Consider the following 24,961-nt stretch of genomic DNA (forward strand, 5'->3'; position numbering starts at 1 on the left):
AACACAACAAATCATAACTATATAAACTTATATAAGATATATATATATATATATATATATATATATATATATATATATATATATATATATATATATATATATATATATATATATATATATATATATATATATATATATATATATATAATATATTTTTTTTTTTTTTTTTTTTTTTTTGACACCTCGTGACTTAAAATATTAGTAGGGTGTACACCCATACGTGAAGGGAGGGAATATACAGGTGCCGTCATGGGATCAGAGAAATACCGTTATCGGTAAGTAACTACGATATTCTCTTACCCCATGACGGCACTACAGAGAGAATTTCAAAGAATGAGTATTTAGGGTGGGACTACTGCCTCCAGAACTCTCCTACCAAAAGTTAAGTCTGAGGGAGAGGATAGATTAAGCTGATAGTGCTTGAAGAATGTAGAGGGGGAAGACCAAGTGGCTGCTCTACATATTTGATCTATTGATGCTCCACCACGTTCTGCCCAAGAGGTTGCCACCGACCTGGTTGAATGGGCCTTAATTGTATCTGGAGCTTGTTCCCCGGATGAGGTATAGGACATCGTGATGGCATCTCTTACCCACCTTGCCAACGTGGCCTTCGATGCTTTGTGACCCTTATTTGGTCCTTGAAAGCAGACAAACAGAGCCCTCCCTTTCCTACACTCCCTTGTAGCTGATAGATAGTGTGTTAGGCATCTCTTTACATCTAGTGTGTGTAGAGCTTCTTTTTTGTTTTTAGGATTAGGGCAAAAAGATGGTAAAGCTATCTCTTGAGATCTGTGGAATTTTGACGCCACTTTGGGGAGGTAAGAAGGGTCAGTTTTAAGGACTACTCTGTCATCTAATATTTGGGTTAGAGGTGGGTAAGCTGATAAGGCCTGCAAATCACTAATCCTGCGAGCTGAGGTTAGAGCCACCAATAAACAGGTTTTCAAGGATATTATTTTCAATGAAGCCTGAGATAAAGGTTCAAACGGTGCTTTAGTTAGAGCTGAAAGGACTAGGTTCAAATCCCAGGGAGGAGCGGTGAGATGTATAACTGGTCTGGACCTAGTAGATGCTCTAATAAACCTTTTTACCCAGTGATTCCCCGCTAAATCCTGGTTATAAAGGGCACCTAATGCTGCAATCTGAACTTTCAGAGTGTTTGTAGCTAGGCCTTTCTCTAATCCTTTTTGAAGAAATTCTAGAATTTCCTGAATTGGGAGTTGTTCTGATAGGGTAACCCCTGAAGTGGAGAGGAACTTTTTCCAGACTTTACCGTACGCTCTGGTAGTTATTGGTTTTCTACTGGCCAGCAGGGTAGAAATTAGATTTGAAGAAAACCCCCTTTTTGTTAACAGTTCCCTTTCAAAAGCCAGGCCGTCATATGCAAACTTTTTATTTGTGGGTGATTCACTGGCCCTTGATGCAGAAGGTCTGGGATATCTGGTAGAACCCATGGATCTGCTATGGACATTAGGCGTAACCATGGGAACCATACTCTTTTCGGCCAGAACGGAGCTATCAATATCACTTTGGCTCTGTCCTCCCTGATTTTTTTCAAGACTAAGGGAATCAGAGCTATCGGAGGAAAAACATAGGCTAGATGAAACTTCCATGGGATTAACAACGCGTCTATAGCCACTGGACTCCCCCGAGGATCTATCGAGCAGAAGGCCTCCGTTTTCCGATTTTGATTGTTTGCAAATAGATCTATATCCGGGGCCCCCCAAAGATCCACTATGCGATCGAATATCTTTGTATTTAACTCCCATTCCCCCTGTTTTAATTGAGTTCTGCTTAGAAAATCTGCAGTTTGATTTTCTGACCCTTTTATGTGAAGGGCTGTCAGGAAGGACAAGTTGGCTTCTGCTTGTGACAGGATGGAATTTGTTACTTTCATTAGGGATTGAGACCTCGTCCCTCCCTGATGATTTACATATGCTACTACCACCCTGTTGTCCGTCAGTACTCTCACGTGATGGGAACGGAGGGAAGTTAAAAAATGATTGATAGCGTACTGAACTGCCAAAAGCTCTTTCATGTTTGAAGTAAGGTCCTTTTCTTCCCCTGACCAAGGACCTTGGGCAATTTGCCTGTTTAGGTGGGCCCCCCACCCCCAAGGACTTGCGTCTGTGGTCAGGATTACAGAGACCGGCCACACCCATGGAACCCCCTTCCTGAGATTGGACGGATTCGTCCACCAAGCTAAGGAAGCTTTCGTCTGAGAGGATATTTTTAATTGCTTCTCTAAATTTCCTCCTGCGTGGGATACCGCCTCTAATATTTCCCACTGGAGATCTCTCGAGTGGCTCTGAGCCCACTGGGATACAGGATGTCATTGACCCCAGTATGGACATGGCTTTCCTTAGAGTAATCAGGGGAGAGAGACTCAAATGATTCACTAAGTGTATCATATTGGATACTTTTTCTTCCGGCAGACGACACTCTTGCTTTGTCGAGTCTATTACTATCCCTAAGTACAACTGCACTTGAGACGGGATAAGCCTGGACTTTTCCAGGTTCAAAAACCATCCTAGATTCGATAGGGGTACCATCACTCTGCTTAGTTGCTGGCTGCAATGTAGAGAGGAACTGCCCATCACTAGGAGGTCGTCCAGATAAGGCACAATCAATATGTCTTGTTCCCTTATATGGGCCATTACTTCCGCCATTAATTTTGTAAATACCATTGGGGCAATGGCTAGACCAAACGGAAGAGTTCTGTATTGGTAATGTTTTAGTTTCCCTTGTATCATCACTGCCACTCTGAGGTACTTTCGGAACTCCGGATGTATTGGCACATGATAGTATGCGTCTTTTAAGTCTATAACAGTCACAAAACAAGACGGGATAAGGGATCTGACACATGATTTTATTGTTTCCATTTTGAATTTTTCTATTACCAGGTATTTGTTTAGTTGTTTCAAGTTTATTATTACTCTGAAAGTTCCGTCCGGCTTTGTTCGAAGAAAGAGTGGAGAGTAAAACCCCCTCGTTTCTTCCTGTTGCGGAACTTCCTGTATGACTTTCTTTTCCAGAAGACTGAGAACTTCCCTCTGGATACTCAGCTGCTCGATCTCCGACTTTCTTTGTGGTGTAACCACAAACTGATTGTGTGGCATCGTGTGAAATATTAGTCTTAGGCCTGTCTTTATGATGTTTAAAGTCCAGGCACTTCCAGAAATTTTTTCCCAGGTTTGAAGAAAGTGAGTCAGTCTCCCTCCTACCTGGGGCGCACCCTCATTGTGGCTGTTTTTTATTTTCCGGTTTGTTAAACATGAAACCTCCTCTTTTGAATTTTCTATCTTCCCACCCCTCCTTTTGGTTTCTTGGGGGTCGTCTTTGTGTGAACCTCCTCCCTCGAAGGGGCCGCCTGTAGGACTGATTTGGGAATCCTGGAAAGGCTTTCTTTTTATCCACTGCTTTTTCAAGGACATCGTCTAGGGTGGGACCGAACAAATATTCACCTTCACACGGTATGGAACACAACTTGGCTTTAATTTGCAGATCCCCCGGCCAGCACTTCAGCCATAATGCTCTCCTAGCCGCATTTGAGAAAGAAGCTGATCTTGCCGTCAGCCTAACTGAGTCTATTGAGGCATCTGCTAGATATGCAGCGGCCCCTCTCATCGCCGACACGGAGTCCAATATAGACTCTCTCGGGGTTTTATTTTTCAATTGAGTCTCTAAGTGATCCAGCCAGACCATCAGCGCTCTCGCTGTACAAGTAGCAGCAATACCGGGTTTTAGCCCCCCGCTGGCGGCCTCCCATGACCCTTTTAAGAAGACATCGGCCCTCTCATCCATAGGATCCTTGAGGGTCCCCATGTCCTCAAAAGGCAGGGCGAATTTTTTAGAGGCTTTCGCGATAGCGACGTCTAATTTTGGCGCCTTCCCCCATGAGGCGCAGGCTGGGTCATCGAATGGATATTTTCTTTTGGGTGTTAACAGTACTTTTTTGTCCGGTCTCTTCCACTCCTTTTTTATTAGGGCTTGTATTTTTTCGTTTAATGGGAACACTGTACTTTTTTTGTTCCAGGCCACTAAACATAAGATCTTGTACCGATTTTTTGGAACGAGTGTCTGCCAGACCCATCGTTGCCCTAACCATTTTTACCAGCGCATCCGTTTCATCTATTGGGAAACAGTTGCAACCGCTTTCTGAAGATGCGGAGGAGGATGCTGAAGCTGTAGAGCTATCTGAATCCTCGCTCGTGCTATCTCCCTCGTTGTAGCTGTAATCTGGAGTTTTTTCTTTACGTTTTCTTTTACGTTTTTTTACGCTTTTTAGTGCGTCTGCCACCTGGGTTTTAATTAAGTCTTTTAATTCGGATGTAAAACTCGGCGACTCCTCATTAATGGTGTTTTTAATACATGACGCACAGAGTTTTTTAACCCATGAATCTGGCAAATCTGCTGAACAAAGCGGGCACACTATGTTTACTTTTCCCCTGGCATTTCTTTCCCTAGGAAAACAATAAACCCCTATTAGAATACACACTTTCACGGAGGTCACTTACCCTCCTAATATGAGGAAGATACCGGTTCTGGTCTTGAGGACGCCTCCTCCACTTGAACCACCGTCTCCCTCCTGGATCCACCAGAGCCTCTGCTGTGCTGGGATCCTGAGCTGCTGCGCTGCGTAGGTTTCCGCGAAGAATGGCGCTCCTTCGGGCTCTTTGTCACAGGAGCCTGTGAAATTTCTTCCACCGACTGCTCTATTCCACTCATGGTGGTAATCTCTGAGCAGCGGTATGCCCCTTCTCTTCCGGATTTATGCTGACAGAGCGGCGCCAGGCAACTTCCGGTTTACCCAGAGGTACCCTGCGCCGCCCCGGAAGTGACCCCCGCGCCTGCGCAGTAAGTCGCCGGACCTCGTGCGCGTGCTCACTTCTTGCCGGCTCACAGGAGGGGCGGAGCTTCCGCAGCCGCCGCTGCTCCCTGCGTCCTGCCGCTTGTCGGTGACCGGCGTCACCACCCCCTGTGCGCCTCATGGACCGGCGGAGAAAAACTCCAGGTAGCCGCCGCTACCTATTACCGATCGTCTCCATTGAAAAGGGGAGGCAGGCTCGGTCCTCTTCACTGCCTCCCCTCCGCGCATATCCACGAGGCCCGCCGACCCCGGAACGCGCCCTCAGGGAGGAATCCACCCGTGACCGTGGCAGGGCCCCCCGCTGCCTGAACTCGGCCCGATGGTCCCTGGACTCCTGGATGGTGAGCTGTGGGATTCCCGTCGGGGACAGGAAACCGAACTGAGGTGGAGGAGAGGTCCCGCCTTTTTAACCTGCGGGTTTCCTGTCCCTGAGGGCGGATCCCTCTCTCTCTCTGTAGTGCCATCATGGGGTAAGAGAAAAGACGGATATAAATAACCATGGTACCTCTGAAAGAGTCATCTTGTCCCGCAAAAAACGAGCCGCCATACAGCAACATCAGCAAAAAAATAAAAAAGTTATAGTCCTCAGAATAAAGCGATGCAAAAATAAAAACTATTTTATAGAAAAAATAATTATCGTATAAAAGCGCCAAAACATTAAAAAAATGATATAAATGAGGTGTCGCTGTAATCGTACTGACCCGAAGAATAAAACTGCGTTATCAATTTTACCAAACGTGGAACGGTATAAACGCCTCCCCCAAAAGAAATTCATGAATAGCTGGTTTTAGGTCGTTCTGCCTCACAAAATTCGGAATAAAAAGCGATCAAAAAATGTCACGTGCCCGAAAATGTTACCAATAAAAACGTCAACTCGTCCCGCAAAAAAAAAAGGACCTCACATGACTTTGTGGACTCAAATATGGAAAAATTATAGCTCTCAAAATGTGGTAACGCAAAAAATATTTTTTGCAATAAAAAGCGTCTTTCAGTGTGTGACGGCTGTCAATTATAAAAATCCGCTACAAAACCCACTATAAAAGTAAATCAAACCCCCCTTCATCACCCCCTTAGTTAGGGAAAAATTAAAAACTTAAAAAAATGTATTTATTTCCATTTTCCCATTAGGGTTAGGGCTAGGGTTGGGGCTAAGGTTGGGGTTAAGGCTACAGTTAGGGTTGGGATTACATTTGCGGTTGGGATTTAAGACCAGGGAATACTGGTCATGCACCTTTAAGACCAGGGAATACTGGTCATGCACCTTTAAGACCAGAGAATACTGGTCATGCACCTTTAAGACCAGAGAATACTGGTCATGCACCTTTAAGACCAGAGAATCAGAGAATACTGGTCATGCACCTTTAAGACCAGAGAATCAGAATACTGGTCATGCACCTTTAAGACCAGAGAATCAGAATACTGGTCATGCACCTTTAAGACCAGAGAATCAGAATACTGGTCATGCACCTTTAAGACCAGAGAATCAGAATACTGGTCATGCACCTTTAAGACCAGAGAATCAGAATACTGGTCATGCACCTTTAAGACCAGAGAATCAGAGAATACTGGTCATGCACCTTTAAGACCAGGGAATACTGGTCATGCACCTTTAAGACCAGGGAATACTGGTCATGCACCTTTAAGACCAGGGAATACTGGTCATGCACCTTTAAGACCAGAGAATACTGGTAAATTTAGGTCAATAAATTCTGTGTTTATTTGTGATAAAAACGGAAATTTGGCGAAAATTTTGAAAATTTCGCAATTTTCACATTTTGAATTTTTATTCTGTTAAACCAGAGAGTTATGTGACACAAAATAGTTAATAAATAACATTTCCCACACGTCTACTTTACATCAGCACAATTTTGGAAACAAAATTTTTTTTTGCTAGGAAGTTATAAGGGTTAAAATTTGACCAGCGATTTCTCATTTTTACAACGAAATTTACAAAACCATTTTTTTTAGGGACCACCTCACATTTGAAGTCAGTTTGAGGGGTCTATATGGCTGAAAATACCCAAAAGTGACACCATTCTAAAAACTGCACCCCTCAAGGTGCACAAAACCACATTCCAGAAGTTTATTAACCCTTCAGGTGCTTCACAGCAGCAGAAGCAACATGAAAGGAAAAAATGAACATTTAACTTTTTAGTCACAAAAATGATCTTTCAGCAACAATTTTTTTATTTTCCGAATGGTAAAAAGAGAAACTGAACCACGAAAGTTGTTGTCCAATTTGTCCTGAGTACGCTGATACCTCATATGTGGGGATAAACCACTGTTTGGGCGCACGGCAGGGCTTGGAAGGGAAGGAGCGCCATTTGACTTTTTGAATGAAAAATTGGCTCCACTCTTTAGCGGACACCATGTCACGTTTGAAGAGCCCCCGTGTGCCTAAAAATTGGAGCTCCCCCACAAGTGACCCCATTTTGGAAACTAGACGCCCCAAGGAACTTATCTAGATGCATAGTGAGCACTTTAAACCCCCAGGTGCTTCACAAATTGATCCGTAAAAATGAAAAAGTACTTTTTTTTCACAAAAAAATTATTTTAGCCTCAATTTTTTCATTTTCACATGGACAACAGGATAAAATGGATTCTAAAATTTGTTTGGCAATTTCTCCTGAGTACACCGATACCTCACATGTGGGGGTAAACCACTGTTTGGGCACATGGTAAGGCTCGGAAGGGAAGGAGCGCCATTTGACTTTTTGAATGGAAAATTAGCTCCAATTGTTAGCGGACACCATTTCGCATTTGGAGCGCCCCTGTGTGCCTATGCAATGGAGCTCCCCCACAAGTGACCCCATTTTGGAAACTAGACCCCCCCAAGGAACTTATCTAGATGCATACTGAGCACTTTAAACCCCCAGCTGCTTCACAGAAGTTTATAATGCAGAGCCATGAAAATAAAAAATAATTTTTCTTTTCTCAAAAATGATTTTTTAGCCTGGAATTTCCTATTTTGCCAATGGTAATAGGAGAAATTGGACCACAAATGTTGTTGTCCAGTTTGTCCTGAGTACGCAGATACCCCATATGTGGGGGTAAACCACTGTTTGGGCACACGGCAGGGCTCAGAAGGGAAGGCACGCCATTTGGCTTTTTAAATGGAAAATTAGCTCCAATCATTAGCGGACACCATGTTGCGTTTGGAGAGCCCCTGTGTGCCTAAACATTGGAGATCCCCCACAAATGACCCCATTTTGGAAACTAGACCCCCAAAGGAAGTAATCTAGATGTGAGGTGAGCACTTTGAACCCCCAAGTGCTTCACAGAAGTTCATAACACAGCAGTGAAAATAATAAATACGTTTTCTTTCCTCAAAAATAATTTTTTGGCCCAGAATTTTTTTTAATTTTCCCAAGGGTAACAGGAGAAATTTGACCCCAATATTTGTTGTCCAGTTTCTCCTGAGTACGGTGATACCCCATATGTGGGGGTAAACTACTATTTGGGCACTTGCCGGGGCTCGGAAGTGAAGTAGTGACGTTTTGAAATACAGACTTTGATGGAATGCTCTACGGGCGTCACGTTGCGTTTGCAGAGCCCCTGATGTGACTAAACAGTAGAAACCCCCCACAAGTCACCCCATTTCGGAAACTAGACCCCGAAATGAAATTATCTAGATATGTGGTGAGCACTTTCAACCCCCAAGTGCTTCACAGAAGTTTATAACGCAGAGCCGTGAAAATAATAAATACGTTTTCTTTCCTCAAAAATAATTTTTTAGCCCAGAATTTTTTATTTTCCCAAGGGTTACAGGGGAAATTGGACCACAAAAGTTGTTGTTCAGTTTCTCCTGAGTATGGTGATACTCCATATGTGGGGGTAAACCACTGTTTGGGCACACGTCGGGGCTCAGAAGGGAAGAAGTGACTTTTGAAATGCAGACTTTGATGGAATGGTCTGCGGGCGTCACGTTGCGTTTGCAGAGCCCCTGGTGTGCCTAAACAGTAGAAACCCCCCACAAGTGACCCCATTTTGGAAACTAGACCCCCAAAGGAACTTATCTAGATATGTGGTGAGCACTTTGAACCCCCAAGTGCTTTACAGAAGCTTATAACGCAGAGCCGTGAAAATAATAAATACGTTTTCTTTCCTCAAAAATGATGTTTTAGCAAGCAATTTTTTATTTTCTCAAGGGTAACAGGAGAAATTGGACCCCAGTAATTGTTGCGCAGTTTGTCCTGAGTATGCTGGTACCCCATATGTGGGGGTAAACCACTGTTTGGGCACACGTCGGGGCTCGGAAGTGAGGGAGCACCATTTGACTTTTTGAATACAAGATTGGCTGGAATCAATGGTGGCGCCATGTTGCGTTTGGAGACCCCCTGATGTGCCTAAACAGTGGAAACCCCTCAATTCTAACTCCAACACACCCCTAAACCTTATCCCAACTGTAGCCATAACCCTAATCACAACCCTAACCGCAACACACCCGTAACCACAACCCTAATTCCAACCCAACCCTAACCCTAAGGCTATGTGCCAACGTTGCGGATTCGTATGAGATTTTTCAGCACCATTTTTGAAAAATCCGCGGGTAAAAGGCACTGCGTTTTACCTGCGGATTTTCCGCAGATTTCCAGTGTTTTTTGTGCGGATTTCACCTGTGGATTCCTATTGAGGAACAAGTGTAAAACGCTGCGGAATCCGCACAAAGAATTGACATGCTGCGGAAAATACAACACAGCGTTTCCGCGCGTTATTTTCCGCACCATGGGCACAGCGGATTTGGTTTTCCATATGTTTACATGGTACTGTAAACCTGATGGAACACTGCTGCGAATCCGCAGCCAAATCCGCACCGTGTGCACATAGCCTAATTCTAAAGGTATGTGCACACGCTGCGGAAAACGCTGCGGATCCGCAGCAGTTTCCCATGAGTTTACAGTTCAATGTAAACCTATGGGAAACAAAAATCGCTGTACACATGCTGCGGAAAAACTGCACGGAAACGCAGCGGTTTACATTCCGCAGCATGTCACTTCTTTCTGCGGATTCCGCAGTGGTTTTACAACTGCTCCAATAGAAAATCGCAGTTGTAAAACCGCAGTGAAATGCGCAGAAAAACCGCGGTAAATCCACAGCGGTTTAGCACTGCGGATTTATCAAATCCTCTGCGGAAAAATCCGCAGAGGACCAGAATACGTGTGCACATCCCGAACCCTAACCCTAACCCTACCCCTAACCCTAGTTCTTACCCCAACCTTAGTGGAAAAAATTTTTTTATTGTCCCTACCTATGGGGGTGACAAAGGGGGGGGGTCATTTACTATTTTTTTTATTTTGATCACTGAGATATAACCTATCTCAGTGATCAAAATTCACTCTGGAACGAATCTGCCGGCCGGCAGATTCGGCGGGCGCACTGCACATGCGCCCGCCATTTTGGAAGATGGCGGCGCCCGGGAAAGAAGACGGACACAGGCAGGCTCGGTAAGTATAAGGAGGGGGGGAGATCAGGGCACGGGGGGGAGGCGTCGGAGCACGGGGGGGGGGGGCGTCGGAGCATGGATGAGGATCGGTGTGCGTGCGGGTGGATTGGAGCACGGGGTGGGGGATCGCTGTGCAGGGGGGTGGATCGGAGCACGGGGGGGGGGAAATCGCTGTGCGGGGAGGGGGGAATGGAGCACGGGGGGGTTTCATTGGAGCACGGGGGGTGTGATTGGAGCACGGGGGGAGCGGACAGGAGGACGGGGGAGCGGAGCACTGGACGGAGGGGAGCGCTGCACAGATCGGGGGGCGATCGGTGGGGTGGGGTGGGTGCACATTAGTATTTCCAGCCATGGCCGATGATATTGCAGCATCGGCCATGGCTGGATTGTAATATTTCACCAGTTTTTTAGGTGAAATATTACAAATCGCTCTGATTGGCTGTTGAAAGTGAAACTGCCAATCAGAGCGATCGTAGCCACGGGAGGTTGAAGCCACCCCCCCTGGGCTGTACTACCACTCCCCCTGTCCCAGCAGATCGGGTGAAATGGGAGTTAACCCTTTCACCCAGCCTGCAGGGACGCGATCTTTCTGTGACACAGCATATGCGTCATAGGTCGGATTGGCACCGACTTTCATGACGCATACGCTGTGTCACAGGTCGGGAAGGGGTTAAGACCAGAGAATCAGAGAATACTGGTCATGCACCTTTAAGACCAGAGAATACTGGTCATGCGCCTTTAAGACCAGAGAATACTGGTCATGCGCTTTAAAAGATCAAGGAATACTTGTCATACGCTTTTAAGACTGGGAATACTGGTCATGTGCCTTTAAGACCAGGTACTTCCTTACCCGGGTACTGATGTAGAGTCGATGTACCCCTTTAATGCAAAAATACTGTCACCCCAGTGTGAGCTGGCTGGGTGGACTAAGATGGCCACCGGGAGCTGCAGAGTTGATAAAATCTCGCAGAGAGCGAGAAGCGCGAATTTGGGGGGGGCGGAGCCACGGACACTTCCAGGATGCGGCCTACAAATCGGCCGAAGCCGGGGACTAAATTTTTGCAGCCATCCAGAGCGTTACCTCAGAGAGGTGGGCCACAGGGAAGTGGCTGAGGCTGCCTGTCAGCATGTGAATATCCCACTGAAGATGGATCCACTCACCATTGGTGCGCGTCCCGGCATGGAGCCGCCGTGGATGTGGGTTTCAGCGCTGTTCTGTGCAGCGTGGACGGTGCAGGGATAAGCCTCAATCCATCACCCGTTTGTTAGGGAGGTGGAGAGGAACCGTCCGCCTCCTTGTGCCATCCGCTTTCACAGTGGTGGGACAGTGGGGGCTGCTCGGACGCCATAGAGAGGGGCCTCTGTACAGCCACGGAGTTCAGTCCGGGTGGACAGGGCCAGTTGTCCGGCATTAGGCCTGGCTCCAGGAGAGGATAAATGGAGGCGACACTCCATGTGGTCGCCTGCTGCTGGTGTGGGGAGATCGGGACCATGAAAGGAACAGTCGCCCCTGAAGTGAGCTCAGGCATGGCTTCCCACGTCGCAGGAGAGGGTACGGGGAGGTATACTCGCCGTGCTCGCCTGTTGATGGTTCGGGGGAGATCGGAACCTTGAAAGGAACCGTCGCCCCCTTCACTCCGTTAATTAAAAAATAAAAATTTACAGAAAAGTAAACAATAAAATAAAAACGTTGGGGTCTGAAACAGACCCATGTGCCTCCTACAGACACTAAGCAAGAACTGGTTAGCTGAGAGCCAGCAGGAGGGTGTATACTGCAGGGGAGGAGATCACTTTCTTTGTATCACTTAGTGTCAGCCTCATAGTGGCAGCAGCATACACCCACGGTCTGTGTCCCCCAATGAGGCGAAGAAGAAAACAGTCCTCACAGTTGGGGAAAATTGCCTGAGCAGAAGGAATCATCTGTTTTTCCAGGATAACCTTGTATAATGCTTGATTCATACGTCCTTCGCAAAGAACAACCTGCCCAATTCCAGCCTTGCTGAAGCATCCCCAGATCATCACCTATCCTCCACCAAATTTCACAGCGAGTGCAAGACACTGTGGCTTGTACACCTCTCCAGGTCTACGTTTAACCATTAGACGACCAGATGTTTGGCAAAGCTGAAAATTAGACTCATCAGAGAAGATTACCTTACTCCAGTCCTCTATGGACCAATCCTTATGGTCTCTGGCAAACTTCAGCCTGGCTCTCCTTTGCTTCTCATTGATGAAAGGCTTTTTCTAGCTTTACATGACTTGAGTCCTGCCTCTAGGAGCCTGTTGTGAACTGTTCTTGCCGTGCACTTCACCCCAGCTGCCATTTGCCATTCCTTTTGTAGGTCACTTAATGTCATCCTGCGGTTGCTAAGTGACATTCGAAAAGATGACGGCCATCCCGGTCAGTGGAGAGTCGTTTTCGCCCTCTGACGGTCTGTAGCCTTGTTGTCCCCAATGTCTGCTGCTTGACCTTGTTGTAATGGACTACCGTCTTAGAAATTTTAAGGATGGAGGCAACATGACGCTCACTGTGTCCCTCTGCTAGTAAAGCCAGAATTTAGCCCTTCTTTTCCTCACTCAAGACTTTTCTTTTCAACTCCTCTGGCATGGTTAAAACTAATTAACTCATTCCTATTACTTTTGGGATATTACTAGCACTTGTTTTGCCATCCTGCTTACCCTATTGAAAGAGGAGTGTGAACACCACAGCAAGTTTTTTATACTTTCCTTCATTAAATAAGATTTGGTTCAGATGGTCACCTAATCAGAAGCACATTAAGTAGAATGAGGTGTACTCTGGTTGGAATGGCTGTCAGACATGTAGAGAAGCGGATTTTTATAAAACTCTGCAGTGGTCTCTTAATTTTTGCCAGAGCTGTATAAAAGGCCCATATCTCTGGAACTCTATGGCAGTTTTAGAAAATAATCAACTGATTACTCAGGGGAGCAGTGGGAATAAAAGAGCAAAAATGGGTCACTACTGACCTGTTGATAGATTCTCTTTAACCCCTTAACGAGCGCCGTACATGTATTGAACTCATCAAGAGCAGGTATATGGTACGGGCTCTGGAGACGATCTCGCACCATTCCTGGCAGATGATGGTTGTTTTATTTAGCCATTATCTGCTACTAAAAGCTGCAGGTATAGCTGAGCCTCGCATGCTGCCATTAACCTATTAAATTCCACTGTCAATCTCTGACAGCAGGATTTACAGAGTGCAGCCTGGGGACATACCATCCCAAGAATCCATCACTCTCCCATCCCAGCGAACGGTGTTTTTTTTTAAAACTATATTCTGCATTGGGTATTACGGTATACAGAATCAGCAATCATACGATCGCAGGGAAGTTCATGTCCGCAAATGCAATTAAAAAAAAAAAAAAAATTATATATATATATATATATATATATATATATATATATATATATATATATATATATATATATATATATACATACATACATACATACATACATACATACATATATATATATACATATATATATATATATACACACATATACACACACACACCGTATGTACTCGAGTATAAGCCGACCCCCCCTAATTTTGCCACAAAAAAACTGGGAAAACTTAATGACTCGAGTATAAGCCTAGGGTAGAAAATGCAGCAGATAGCAGTAAATTTCAAAAGTAAAAATAGATACCAATAAAAGTAAAATTAATTGAGACATCAGTAGGTTAAGTGTTTTTGAATATCCATATTGAATCAGGAGCCCCATATAATGTTCCATAAAGTTTGATGGGCCCCATAAGATGCTCCATACAGTCACTTGCCCCATATAGTGCTGCACAAGTGTTATGGCCCCATAAGATGCTCCATACAGTCACTTGCCCCTTATAGTGCTGCACAAATGTTATGGCCCCATAAGATGCTCCATACAGTCACTTGCCCCATATGCTTTTGCTGTGAAAAAAAAAAATCACATACTCGCCTCTCGTCGCTCAGGACCCCCGGCACTTTCAATATTCACCGCTCCTCGTTCCGGTGCGGCGCCATCTTCAGCACTGACGTTCACGTAGAGGGCGCGCACTGACCACATCACCGCGCCCTCTGACCTAAGCGTCACAGCCAGAGAACGCTGAAGACGGAGCCGCACCGGAACGAGAAGCGGTGAATATCACGCAGCGCTCCCCTCCCCATATACTCACCTACTCCTGGCGCGGTCCCTGCTTCTTCCAGCGCTGCATCTTCTTCCTGTATTGAGCGGTCACAGTTACCGCTCATTACAGTAATGAATGGGAGGTGGAGCCGCATATTTATTACTGTAATGAGCGGTACCATGTGACCGCTCAGTACAGGAAGAAGCTGCAGCGCTGGAAGAAGCAGGGACGTGCAGGGACCGCACCAGGAGTAGGTAAGTATAACTAGACAGCCCCCGCTCCCCCTCCCCTGCCGACCCCTGGGTATGACTCGAGTATAAGCCGAGAGTGGGACTTTCAGCCCCCAAAAAAATGGGCTGAAAATCTCGGTTTATACTCGAAATTACATTATATATATATATATATATATATATATATATATATATATATTTTTTTTTTTCCCCTTTCAAATGACCCTTGCTTCCCCTTATTAAAAATAAAAGACAAAAAAAAAAAGTCTGATCAATAAATAATAATTAACCCGATTGGTAAAAAAATGTAAAAGAAAAAAAAAAATAGAAAAAAAAAAATAGAAAAACCAGAGTTACAGTTGCCGCAACTTCTCAAAAATATGCACGGAAATATGAAAACACTAAGTACCCCAAAAATGCAATAAATAAAGTACATGATACCTCTATAGACCAAATACACGCACGCAATCACACATGTTTGCTATTGCTATAATAGTTCTGACCTGGAGAACTGCAATTCCAAATCATATTCACTACACAATGAATGCCATAAAACAAAACCCCAAATCACAGAACTGGGGGTTTTCTTTTGCAATTTCACCACACTTGGAATTTTTACCCGTTTTTCAGTACATCCCATGGTAGAGTGAATGGTGTCAATAAAAAGTACAAATCGTCCTGCAAAAAACAAGACTTCATATGGGCAAGAAAATAAAAAGTTACAGCTCTTGGAAGAAGGGATGGAAAGAGAGAGGAAAAAAAATAAAGCGACTGTAGCTCCATTCAATATCTGTACGAGTGATGTATGCAGGGAAGCCCTACGTTCAGGAACTCAATTCTAGTGATTAGTGGGGATTCACTACTCATTCGTGCATCGCCTATGCTGTGGATAAGGAATCATCTGTTCTGTGGGAGTACTACTCTATATGGAGCGCACTGTGGTTATCTACACAGCACTAGCTCTGCCCCAGGATCACAGGGCAATGTCCTAAGCTTAGGGGTTGATGTTGGCAATTACAATCTGTATACTGAACTTTTGAATTATGGTGGGATTTTACATTTCAGGTTTTAGTTGAATATGCCTTACCTGGGCTCAACACTGAGAAAGTTAGGAAGCTTCACAAAATACAAGTCGTTTCCAAGGTCTGTGTTCACTTTAGGGATCTCTACTTCTATTCTGGTCTCAGGAACGGGTTCCTCTTCTTGATGATCGTGGTCCATTCCATCTTCATCCTGGAGAATCAAAAAAGGTGAGTATGTCAGTCTTCCTGATGCGACATATTACAAATATACATATAATGCTAGAATGCGTCCAATCTACAAACAATAACATTTTTCTTCCATTGTTATTACACGATGATATATTCACATGAATTAACAGTGAAAAAACAACAACATTCAGAGGATGCAGAGACAGTAGACGCCTGAATCATGGGCGATGCGCCAGTTTCCAGCTCTTTGGCGGTCCAGGCTACAGTTTTCCGAGGTCTGCTCTATATGCATATTCTATGGTCTGCCTTGAATCCAGAATGTGTGTAGAGAATAAAGGGAAGATCTAGAATAAGGAAGTCTAGCAAGTTTACATCTATGGATACATACCATTGGTTGGCCTGGAGTTGGTGGTTTCTTTTCACCATCGCTGTCTGAAGAAATATCATCTGCGTCTCCAAACAAATCAGAGGCGCCCTTTTTTCCATCTATTAAAAGACATGATTAAATATGCCATTTTATTCAGTACATTTAAATGGGATTAATTAGATAAATGTGGTATCAAAACAGGACAGGAGGTAGAGATTACAATATTTTATTAACAGACAAAAATTAGGCTCTGTCCCCATGTCGGATTGGATATGCTGTGCGTCCGTTTGCCAAGTACAGTAAACTGAAGCAGAGACACCCTACTGAGCATTATGGGGTCCGTCTGGTATCCGCATGACGTCTGTTTTTAACATTTTTTCTCAGAATGGAAGAAAAGATTCTGCATATGGTGCGGTGTCATATATTCTAAAAGCCGGTCCAATAATAATCTATAGGATCCCTCTGCTTTAAATTTTCATCAGTTTTTCAGCTCAAACTTGCAAAGGCGGCCATACAGAATTAAAAGAGCATAAATTAATAAAAAAAACTTTGTAATATATTTTTAGATAAATTACTTCTTTCAATTAAAAGTTAAAATGTGTCTTCACTAAACACAGATTTTCCCCACTACCGAGACATGAGATCACAGTTGGTGCTCATGAAGTTCTATGGAGAACAGTAACTCGTTTCAGAACAGCAGAATGTCCCCATGAACTGAAAATGAATGATCCATCCAGAGGGACAGAAGAAGCAAATTTCTCTGACAAGATATTTCACAATATTGCTTCTTTTCATATGTACTATTGAATTATAAAATTAAAACTAAAATGACGGTTAATCTTTAAAGACAGTCTGTTCAGCCAGGAGATACAATATCTCGAGGAAAGGAAAATTACACTGTTACTAATATATTATCAATATCAGCAACTGAATAGAAAAACAATATTAACCCCTTCATGACCAAAGCGGTTTTTGGATCTGCGTTTTCGTTTTTCACTCCCCTCCTTCCCAGAACCATAACTTTTTTCCATCAATATGGCCATGTGAGGGCTTATTTTTTGCGGGACGAATTGTACTTTGGAATGACACCATTGGTTTTACCATGTCGTGTACTAGAAAACGGGAAAAAAATTCCCAAGTGCAGAGAAACTGCAAACAAAGTGCAGTCCCACACTTTTTTATTTGGCTTTTTTTGCCAGGTTCACTAAATGCTAAAACTGACCTGCCATTGTGATTCTCCAGGCCATTACGAGTTCAGACACCAAACATGTGTAGGTTCTTTTTTACCTAACTGGTGAAAAAAAAATTCCAAACTTTGCTTAAAAAATAAATAAATAAATAAAAATAGTGGAATTTTCCGAGACCCGTAGCGTCTCCATTTTTTTGGATGTCGGGTGAGGGCTTATTTTTGGCGTGCCTAGCTGACGTTTTTTTTTTAAATTATACCATTTTGGTGCAGATATGTTTTTTGATAGCCCGTTATTGCATTTTAATGCAATGTCGCGGCAACAAAAAAAAAAAAAAACGTAATTCTGGCATTTTGACTTTTTTTTTTTTTTTTTTTTTTATAGCTATGCCGTTTAACGATCAGGTTAATCTTTTTTTATTGATAGATCGGGCAGTTCCAAATATGTGTAGGATTGCTTTTTTTTATTGTTTTATTTTGAATGGGGCAAAAGGGGGGTGATTTGAACTTTTATATATTTTTTTTAAAAACATTTTTCTTTATCTTTTGGCATGCTTCAATAGCCTCCATAGGAGACTAAAAGCTGCCATAGCTCAATTGGCTCTGATACATAGAGGCGATGATCAGATTGCCTGTATGTAGCTGAATTACTGACTTGCTATGAGTGCCGACCACTGGGTGGTGCTCATAACAATCCGGCACTGACAACCATAGAGGTCTCCAGGAGACCAGAGGTTGTCATGCCGATGAACTGATGATCCCAAATCATCACAAGTACCAGTGTGCGTATTTCCGGCACGATTGCCGGAATCGCCATTTAAATGCAGTTGTCAAGAGTTTGACAGCGGCATCTAGCTACTTAATAGCTGCGGGTGGATCGTGATTCCACCCACGGCTATTGCGGGAGCATGTCAGCTGTTCAAAACAGCTGACATGTCCCAGAAAAGATATGGGCTCACTTCCGGAGCCCATATCAAAGGGAGGGATACCAACATCGGAATACTATTACGCCCGATGTCGGTAACGGGTTAATGTAAAGGCAGAAACGTTAAAGTCTTATAGAAGGTCTCCGTACCTTTGGCTGCTTCCCCATCACTGTCTAACTCAGAGTCTGACTGGGGTTTCTTTTTCTTATGCCTCTGTCGTACAATCTCCTCTTCACTGTCGCTCCCTTTTCCAGATACTATGAAAGAAATCAGAAAATGTTACTTTCCGCATAAAATCCCTCATTGTAATGTACCACACACACAATGTTGGTGTTGATAAAAGCTAGGAGTGAAACAGACCTGATTTGTGTTCTTGTTCTTCACCACCTGAATGTTGCTGCTCATCATCAGAGTGATGGCTGTCAAGTTCATCATCATCTGAATGTTGCCTCCGCTCGTCGTCTGAATGTTGTCTATGCTCGTCGTCTGAATGTTGTCTATGCTCGTCGTCTGAATGTTGTCTATGCTCGTCGTCTGAATGTTGTCTATGCTCGTCGTCTGAATGTTGTCTATGCTCGTCGTCTGAATGCTGCCTCTGCTCGTCGTCTGAATACCGCCTCCGCTCGTCATCTGAATGCCGTCTCCGCTCGTCGTCTGAATGCCGTCGCTCTTGGTCTTCATCATCTGAATGTTGCAGCTCATCATCTGATCGCAGCCGTTCATGTTCATCATCTGAATTCTGAAGCTTTGGCTCCTCATCATCATCTGATCGTTGATGATCCTGTTCTTCTTCATCTGAATGCTGTCTCTCATCATCAGAATGTCTCTGATCATGGTCATCATCATCTGAGTGAAGTCTGTGATCGTCCTCGTCAGACTGATGGTTTTCATGGTCTTCTCCATCAGACTGCTGATGCATCTCCTCATCTGATCTCATAGTTCTCTCATCATCTGAATGCTGTGCTTCATCCTCTGACATTTGAATTTTCTCCTCATCAGACTGGTCACTTTTGTCCTCTCGGCCCCATTTTTCATCCTCAGAATGGGCATCTTTTTCTGACGCTTCGGCTTCAGAGTGGTGACTGCTATTGTCAGATTGGTGTCCTCCATCGTCATCTTCATCCTGAAAGTTTTCGGAGCCACTATGCTGCTCGGCATCTGAATGATCATTTACATCTTGCTCAGAGGGGATGTTACCTTCAGACTGATTATCGGACCTTTCTGAATGGTTGTAACTACCACTGTGCTGGGACCCAGCTTCATCCTCACTATCATCACCAAAAAGTTCTCTGTTGCTGGGTTTTAAAGCAGAATGTCCATCATCATCGTCGTCGTGCTCACTGTCACTAGCAGAAGCATTACTCACAGAGCCGACGTTCCTTGGTTCCGAATCAGAGCCAGATCCAGAGTGTGAGACTTCTAAAAGGTGGAAATAACAGGTCAGGTTACCTCATCATCAGCTCTACAATACACAAAAAGTGCTAACTCCACAGCTGTAATCTACATCACATCAGCCTACAAATTTTACTTAAAGGGGTTGTCCACTACTCAACCCTTTCCCAATCTGCCTCTGTTAAAGTAAAAACGTATACTCTTTGCCGGTACCATTCCAGCGGTGTCGGCAATCATGTTCCCGGGGCTCCCATGAGGATATGATGTCACACCAGCCCTGAACCCAATCAGCGCCGGCATCTTGGTCCTCAGCTTCGGACAAATCGAAAATCGAGAAGAAGTCAGAGAGCAGGCGCAGCCAGGACTATTTTGTCCGACAGTGACACCAGTGCTGACTGGGCTGAGGCCTCACATGAGGTTTTTAGGTCATGCAACCCAAGATGTAAAAACTTGATCTGAGCTCTGGGAACACAAGTGCAAACTCCACTGGAACAGTGCCGGAGGAGAGTACAGGTGTTTTTATTTCAATGGAGGTAAACATTTAGATGGAGACTGGGGTTGTCCTAGTAGTGGGCAACCCCCTTAAAAGTGTTGTCTCATTTCAAAACAAGAAGCTCTGGTAGTTGCAAAACCCAAGGTCTAACGCTGTGTATCCAAAGCTGCACCGGTCTCTGTCTGCAGTGTGGATATCATGTCGACAGCGCTGCAGCCCATCACCGAGTTCAGCGGCTCTGCCTGTGTAGATGTGCAGCTCATTGATCGGAAGGGGCACTGTCGACGTGACATTAACATTTCACACAAGTAACATAGACCGGGGCAATGGTGGAGACACAGGATTAGCCACGATGAGGGTAAATAATACTGTTTTTTGGAGGGTTTTTTTAGTAACTACTGCAGCTTATAGCATAACGTTTTCTGAAGGCGGAAACCCCCACTAAAAGGGTTTGTATATCCTTAATTTTAATTGATTAGGTATTCATAATGTAGACAGGTCATTTATCCCTCACTGACCTGCCCCCCATTTTACATTCTTAGGCTAGGGTCACATTGCGTTAGTGCAATCCGTTTAGCGCTAGCGCATTGCGCTAACGCAATGTTTTCTATGGGGCTGCGGTCGGGGTCGCGGTAACGTCCCCGCTCTCGCAGATCCCCGATCTGCGAGAGCGGGGAACGGACCGCGGGCGCGCCTCGGACGCTGCAAGCAGCGTCCGCGGCGCGCCAGGAATCACCGGCGCGTCGCTAGCGTGTGCCGAACATGGCACGCGCTAGTGAAGCGCGTTCCTATTAGCGTGAATGGGCGCGTTAACGGCCGCGTTGCACGGCGTTAATTTCGCCGTGCAACGCTGTCCGTTTAACGCGGTCCCATAACGCAATGGGAACCCAGCCTTATTGCTTGGGGGAATAAAAAAAAAACAAAAAAAAAAAAACAACAACTTACATTCATCATGCAGGCGGCGGCGCTGTAACATGATCGGATCTGTAATATCCATATTTGTTTTACCTACTCATAAGTTTCTTGAGAGAAAAAAAAATGGATTTTTTGGTTGCTTACCGTAAAATTTGTTTCTCGGAGCCTTCATTGGGGGACACAGGAATCATGGGTGTATGCTGCTGCCACTAGGAGGCTGACATTATGCACAAAAAAAAGTTAGGTACTCCTCTGCAGTGTACACCCCACCGACTGGCATTCTGAAACTCAGTGAGAAAGCAGTATGAGAAAAAATGATAAAGTTGAAAGAACATAACCACAGATATAGAACTGTAAGTGCAAAAACATTCATAGAACACAGAACAACGATAAGCTGAACAATATGGGAGAGAGCTGTGTCCCCCAATGAAGGCTCCGAGAAACAGATTTTACGGTAAGCAACCAAAAATCCTGTTTTCTTTATCGCCTCATTGGGGGACACAGGAACCATGGGACGTCCCAAAGCAGTCCCTGGGGAGGGAAAAAGACTTCCATCAGGTCAGAGGACTCACCACTGCCGCATGCAAGATCTTTCTGCCTAGGTTGGCGTCAGCCGAAGCATAGGTATGGCCCTTGTGAGATTTGGCAAACGTGTGGATGGAAGACCAGGTTGCCGCTTTGCAAAGCTATAGGGCGGAAGCCCTGTGATGAACCGCCCAGGAGGCGCCGACTGCCCGGGTAGAGTGAGCCTTAACCCCAGGAGGGGGGCACTCTGTTCTTAACCCGGTAAGCCTCCAAAATTGCCGTTCTGATCCAGCGAGCAATAGTCGCCTTGGAAGCCAGCAGGCCTCTGCGCGTGCCATCAGAAGTGACAAAAAGCGAATCAGTCTTCCGAAAAGAGGCCGTTCTATCCAGGTAGACCCTCACTGCCCTGACGAGGTCTAGTTTGTTCAAAGAACACTCCAGAGGATGAGTCGGAGCTGGACAAAAGGAAGGTAGGACGATGTCCTAGTTGAGGTGGAAGTTGGAAGGAAGGAAGGCGGAGGCCTCAGGACCACCTTGTCCTGGTGGATAACCAAGAAAGGAGGTCGACAAGACAGGGTTGCCAACTCTGAAACACGCAGAATAGAGGTGATGGCCACAAGAAAGAAATGACAGGGAAACCTCCCTGAGAGGCTCAAAGGGTGAACCCCTCAGGACCTCCATAACAAGATTGAGGTCCTATGAATCCACAGGAGCCCTGTACGGAGGAGCAGTATGGGCTACTCCCTGAAGGAAGGTCTTGACCTGTGGCCGGGAAGATAACGTCTTCTGGAAGAGGATGGAAAGCGCTGAAACCTGGCCCTTTAGGGAACTAAGGGCCAGACCCACATCCAGTCCTGCCTGAAGGAAGGCCAAAATAGAGGGAAGAGAAAAAGTCATAGGAGGAACGTGGTTCGACTCGCACCAATGGAAATAAGCCTTCCAGGTTCAATAGTGGGTCCTGGAAGACGAAGGCTTCCTAGCCTGTATCATAGTGTGAATGACCCGATCTGAAAACCCGAATGCTTTTAGATCTGCAGTCTCAACAGCCTCGTCATCAAACTGAGCGACCGAGAATTTGGGTGGCAGATCGGACCCTGAGACAGCAGATCGGGTCTGTCTGGAAGCCGCCAGGGGGCGTCCGCGAGAAGGTTGATGATGTCCGCAAACCAAGATCTCCTGGGCCAATCAGAATGACCGGCACCCCTTCCACCTTGATTTTTTTTTAACAGCTTGGGAAGCAAGGGAAGGGGTGGAAACAGATAGTGCGGCTGCCGAAGGAAGCAGAAAAGGCTGCTGCTCAGATGCAGCGAAGACCCCCGCCCCGTGCGATCTGCTGATGGTAACGGATCCTAAGATCGAGGGGGTGGGGTGCTACAGGACCCTGGGATAGCTCTGCGCCTCCTAACCAAAAATAGGGAGTCCCCCATAACACCAGAGGAACTTAGTGCAGAGCTTCTTTCCAAACCCTAATCTGGGACGGGTGGGGATATATGCAATACTCACCTAATACATCCCACGCCGCCAGCTACTACGGAGGCTTCGGAAAGAAAGAAAGAAAGAAAGAAAGAAAGAAAGAAAGAAAGAAAGAAAGAAAGAAAGAAAGAAAGAAAGAAAGCTCAGTCCATGGAAGGTATCAGACGTCCAGGGAGCTGGTGAGGGACGTCCTTGTCTCCGCAACGGACAGGCTCTGGTGGGCGAGTGGGTGGGAGACGGAGCTAGGTCCGGATCTCCTCAACACGCTTCTGTGTTAGGGGAATTGGTCCTGTTGTGGGATCTATGAGGATACGAGGTGGCAGTACACGCCGTACTCATAGTCTCTTTGTGGGAGTACAGATGTGACTGTTCACCCTGTATCCCTCCGGAAACCTGAAAGAGAACGACGCACATTGAGGTAGATAAGGGTCTAATAAAAGACCCGTGTCCACCTCCTACTGACACTAAGCTAAACTGGGTTTCAGAATGCCAGTCGGTGGGGTGTACACTGCAGAGGAGGAGCTAACTTTTTTGTGCATAGTGTCAGCCTCCTAGTGGCCGCAGCATACACCCATGGTTCATGTGTCCCCCAATGAGGTGATAAAGAAAAACGTACACCTCAAAATGGCGCAGGCCACAAGTCATTAGCATAATTGAGAAGGGAATAGATGCTACTGAGAAGGTGCCACCGCCATTTTGCTAGAAGAAAAATGTCTCTGCCAAAATGGCGCTGGCTGAGCCTGTGCTGCAGCATTTATCATGATGAATGTAATTGTTTTTGTAACCTCACAATAGTACATTCATTACATAAAGTAGGGGGCAGGTCAGTGAGGGATCGGTGACCTGTCGGAAGCCATGGTGGTGAATACCTAATGAAAAGTGACGGCGTGTGACCAGGAGTTACGCTGTGATGGGAGCTGGGACCCTTCCCTGGACTTTCTCAGCACCGGCCCCTTTCTACTGATTGAGGTGCAGCTCCAGCATTAATGGGGGCCAGGAGACGGAACAATATGGCCACCCATTGTGTGGGTCAGTGATGGCGTCCTAGTGACGTCACACCGCGTCATGTGACAGGAAAGTCCCGAATAGTGATGTCATATCCCACACTGAGCTGCTGCAATGATCTCCAACATGGAGGTGCAGGGTGGGAGCAGTGCATGTCTGCTGCTCGGCCATCTACTGTACCCTCTGTGGGCGCGGCACTCACCGTCACCTTTCTGCTCATTGTCGGACTCCGGATCACTACCGAACAGCCCATCCAGCGCGTCCATGTCTGCCCGGGACTCTGAGAGGAAGTGCGCAGGAGCGGAAGTGGCTGGACGCTTCGGGGCGGAGGCAGGAGACCTGGCAGAAGGAATATTCTCACCAGGCAGCGTTGTTCCGCCCTGTGAGTGTCACCATATGCTGCACGGTGACCGCGGACCTGTGCTCCTAGTCATACGCCTGCTGTTCTGCCGTACACGAGTGAAGCATGCCGGGAAATGTAGTTCTCAAGCTGCGCATTTAGGAGCCGCGGTGGCAGCTTTTAGCTATAGTCTACTCTCCGCATACTAGTGTCGGTGTGACCCCGGGGCCGAGTCACTCTCTGGCGCCTTTCTCCCCTTTTCTGGAATTATTTGCTCCTTTTAGTGGCTTTAACCCCTTCACCCCCGGAGCTTTTTTCAGTCTTGCGTTTTCGTTTTTCGCTCCTCCTCCTTCCCAGAGCCATAACTTTTTTATTTTTCTGGCAATATGGCCATGTGAGGGCTTATTTATTGCAGGACGAGTTGTACTTTTGAACGACACCACTGGTTTTACCATATTGTG

At 45.6% G+C, this 24,961-nt stretch overlaps 1 protein-coding gene across 2 annotated transcripts in view; it reads right to left on the reverse strand.

Annotated features, from left to right (window-relative positions):
- Positions 1-24,608, reverse strand: part of LEO1 (LEO1 homolog, Paf1/RNA polymerase II complex component) — a 37,903-nt gene extending 13,295 nt beyond the window's left edge. The window contains exons 1-5 of one of the 2 annotated variants that reach the window (XM_069765986.1): positions 24,363-24,608; positions 18,718-19,776; positions 18,507-18,614; positions 16,267-16,364; positions 15,755-15,900 (exon numbers count right to left, since the gene is read on the reverse strand). In XM_069765986.1, coding sequence (XP_069622087.1) covers positions 15,755-15,900; positions 16,267-16,364; positions 18,507-18,614; positions 18,718-19,776; positions 24,363-24,426 — 1,475 coding nt within the window. In that variant the 5' untranslated portion in view covers positions 24,427-24,608. The remainder of the gene's footprint in view (positions 1-15,754; positions 15,901-16,266; positions 16,365-18,506; positions 18,615-18,717; positions 19,777-24,362) is intronic. The other variant, XM_069765987.1, reaches the window with a different exon arrangement.
- Positions 24,609-24,961: the final 353 nt, after the last annotated feature.

This window comes from Ranitomeya imitator, chromosome 4 (genome assembly GCF_032444005.1).
Source record: "Ranitomeya imitator isolate aRanImi1 chromosome 4, aRanImi1.pri, whole genome shotgun sequence".
NCBI lineage: Eukaryota > Metazoa > Chordata > Amphibia > Anura > Dendrobatidae > Ranitomeya > Ranitomeya imitator.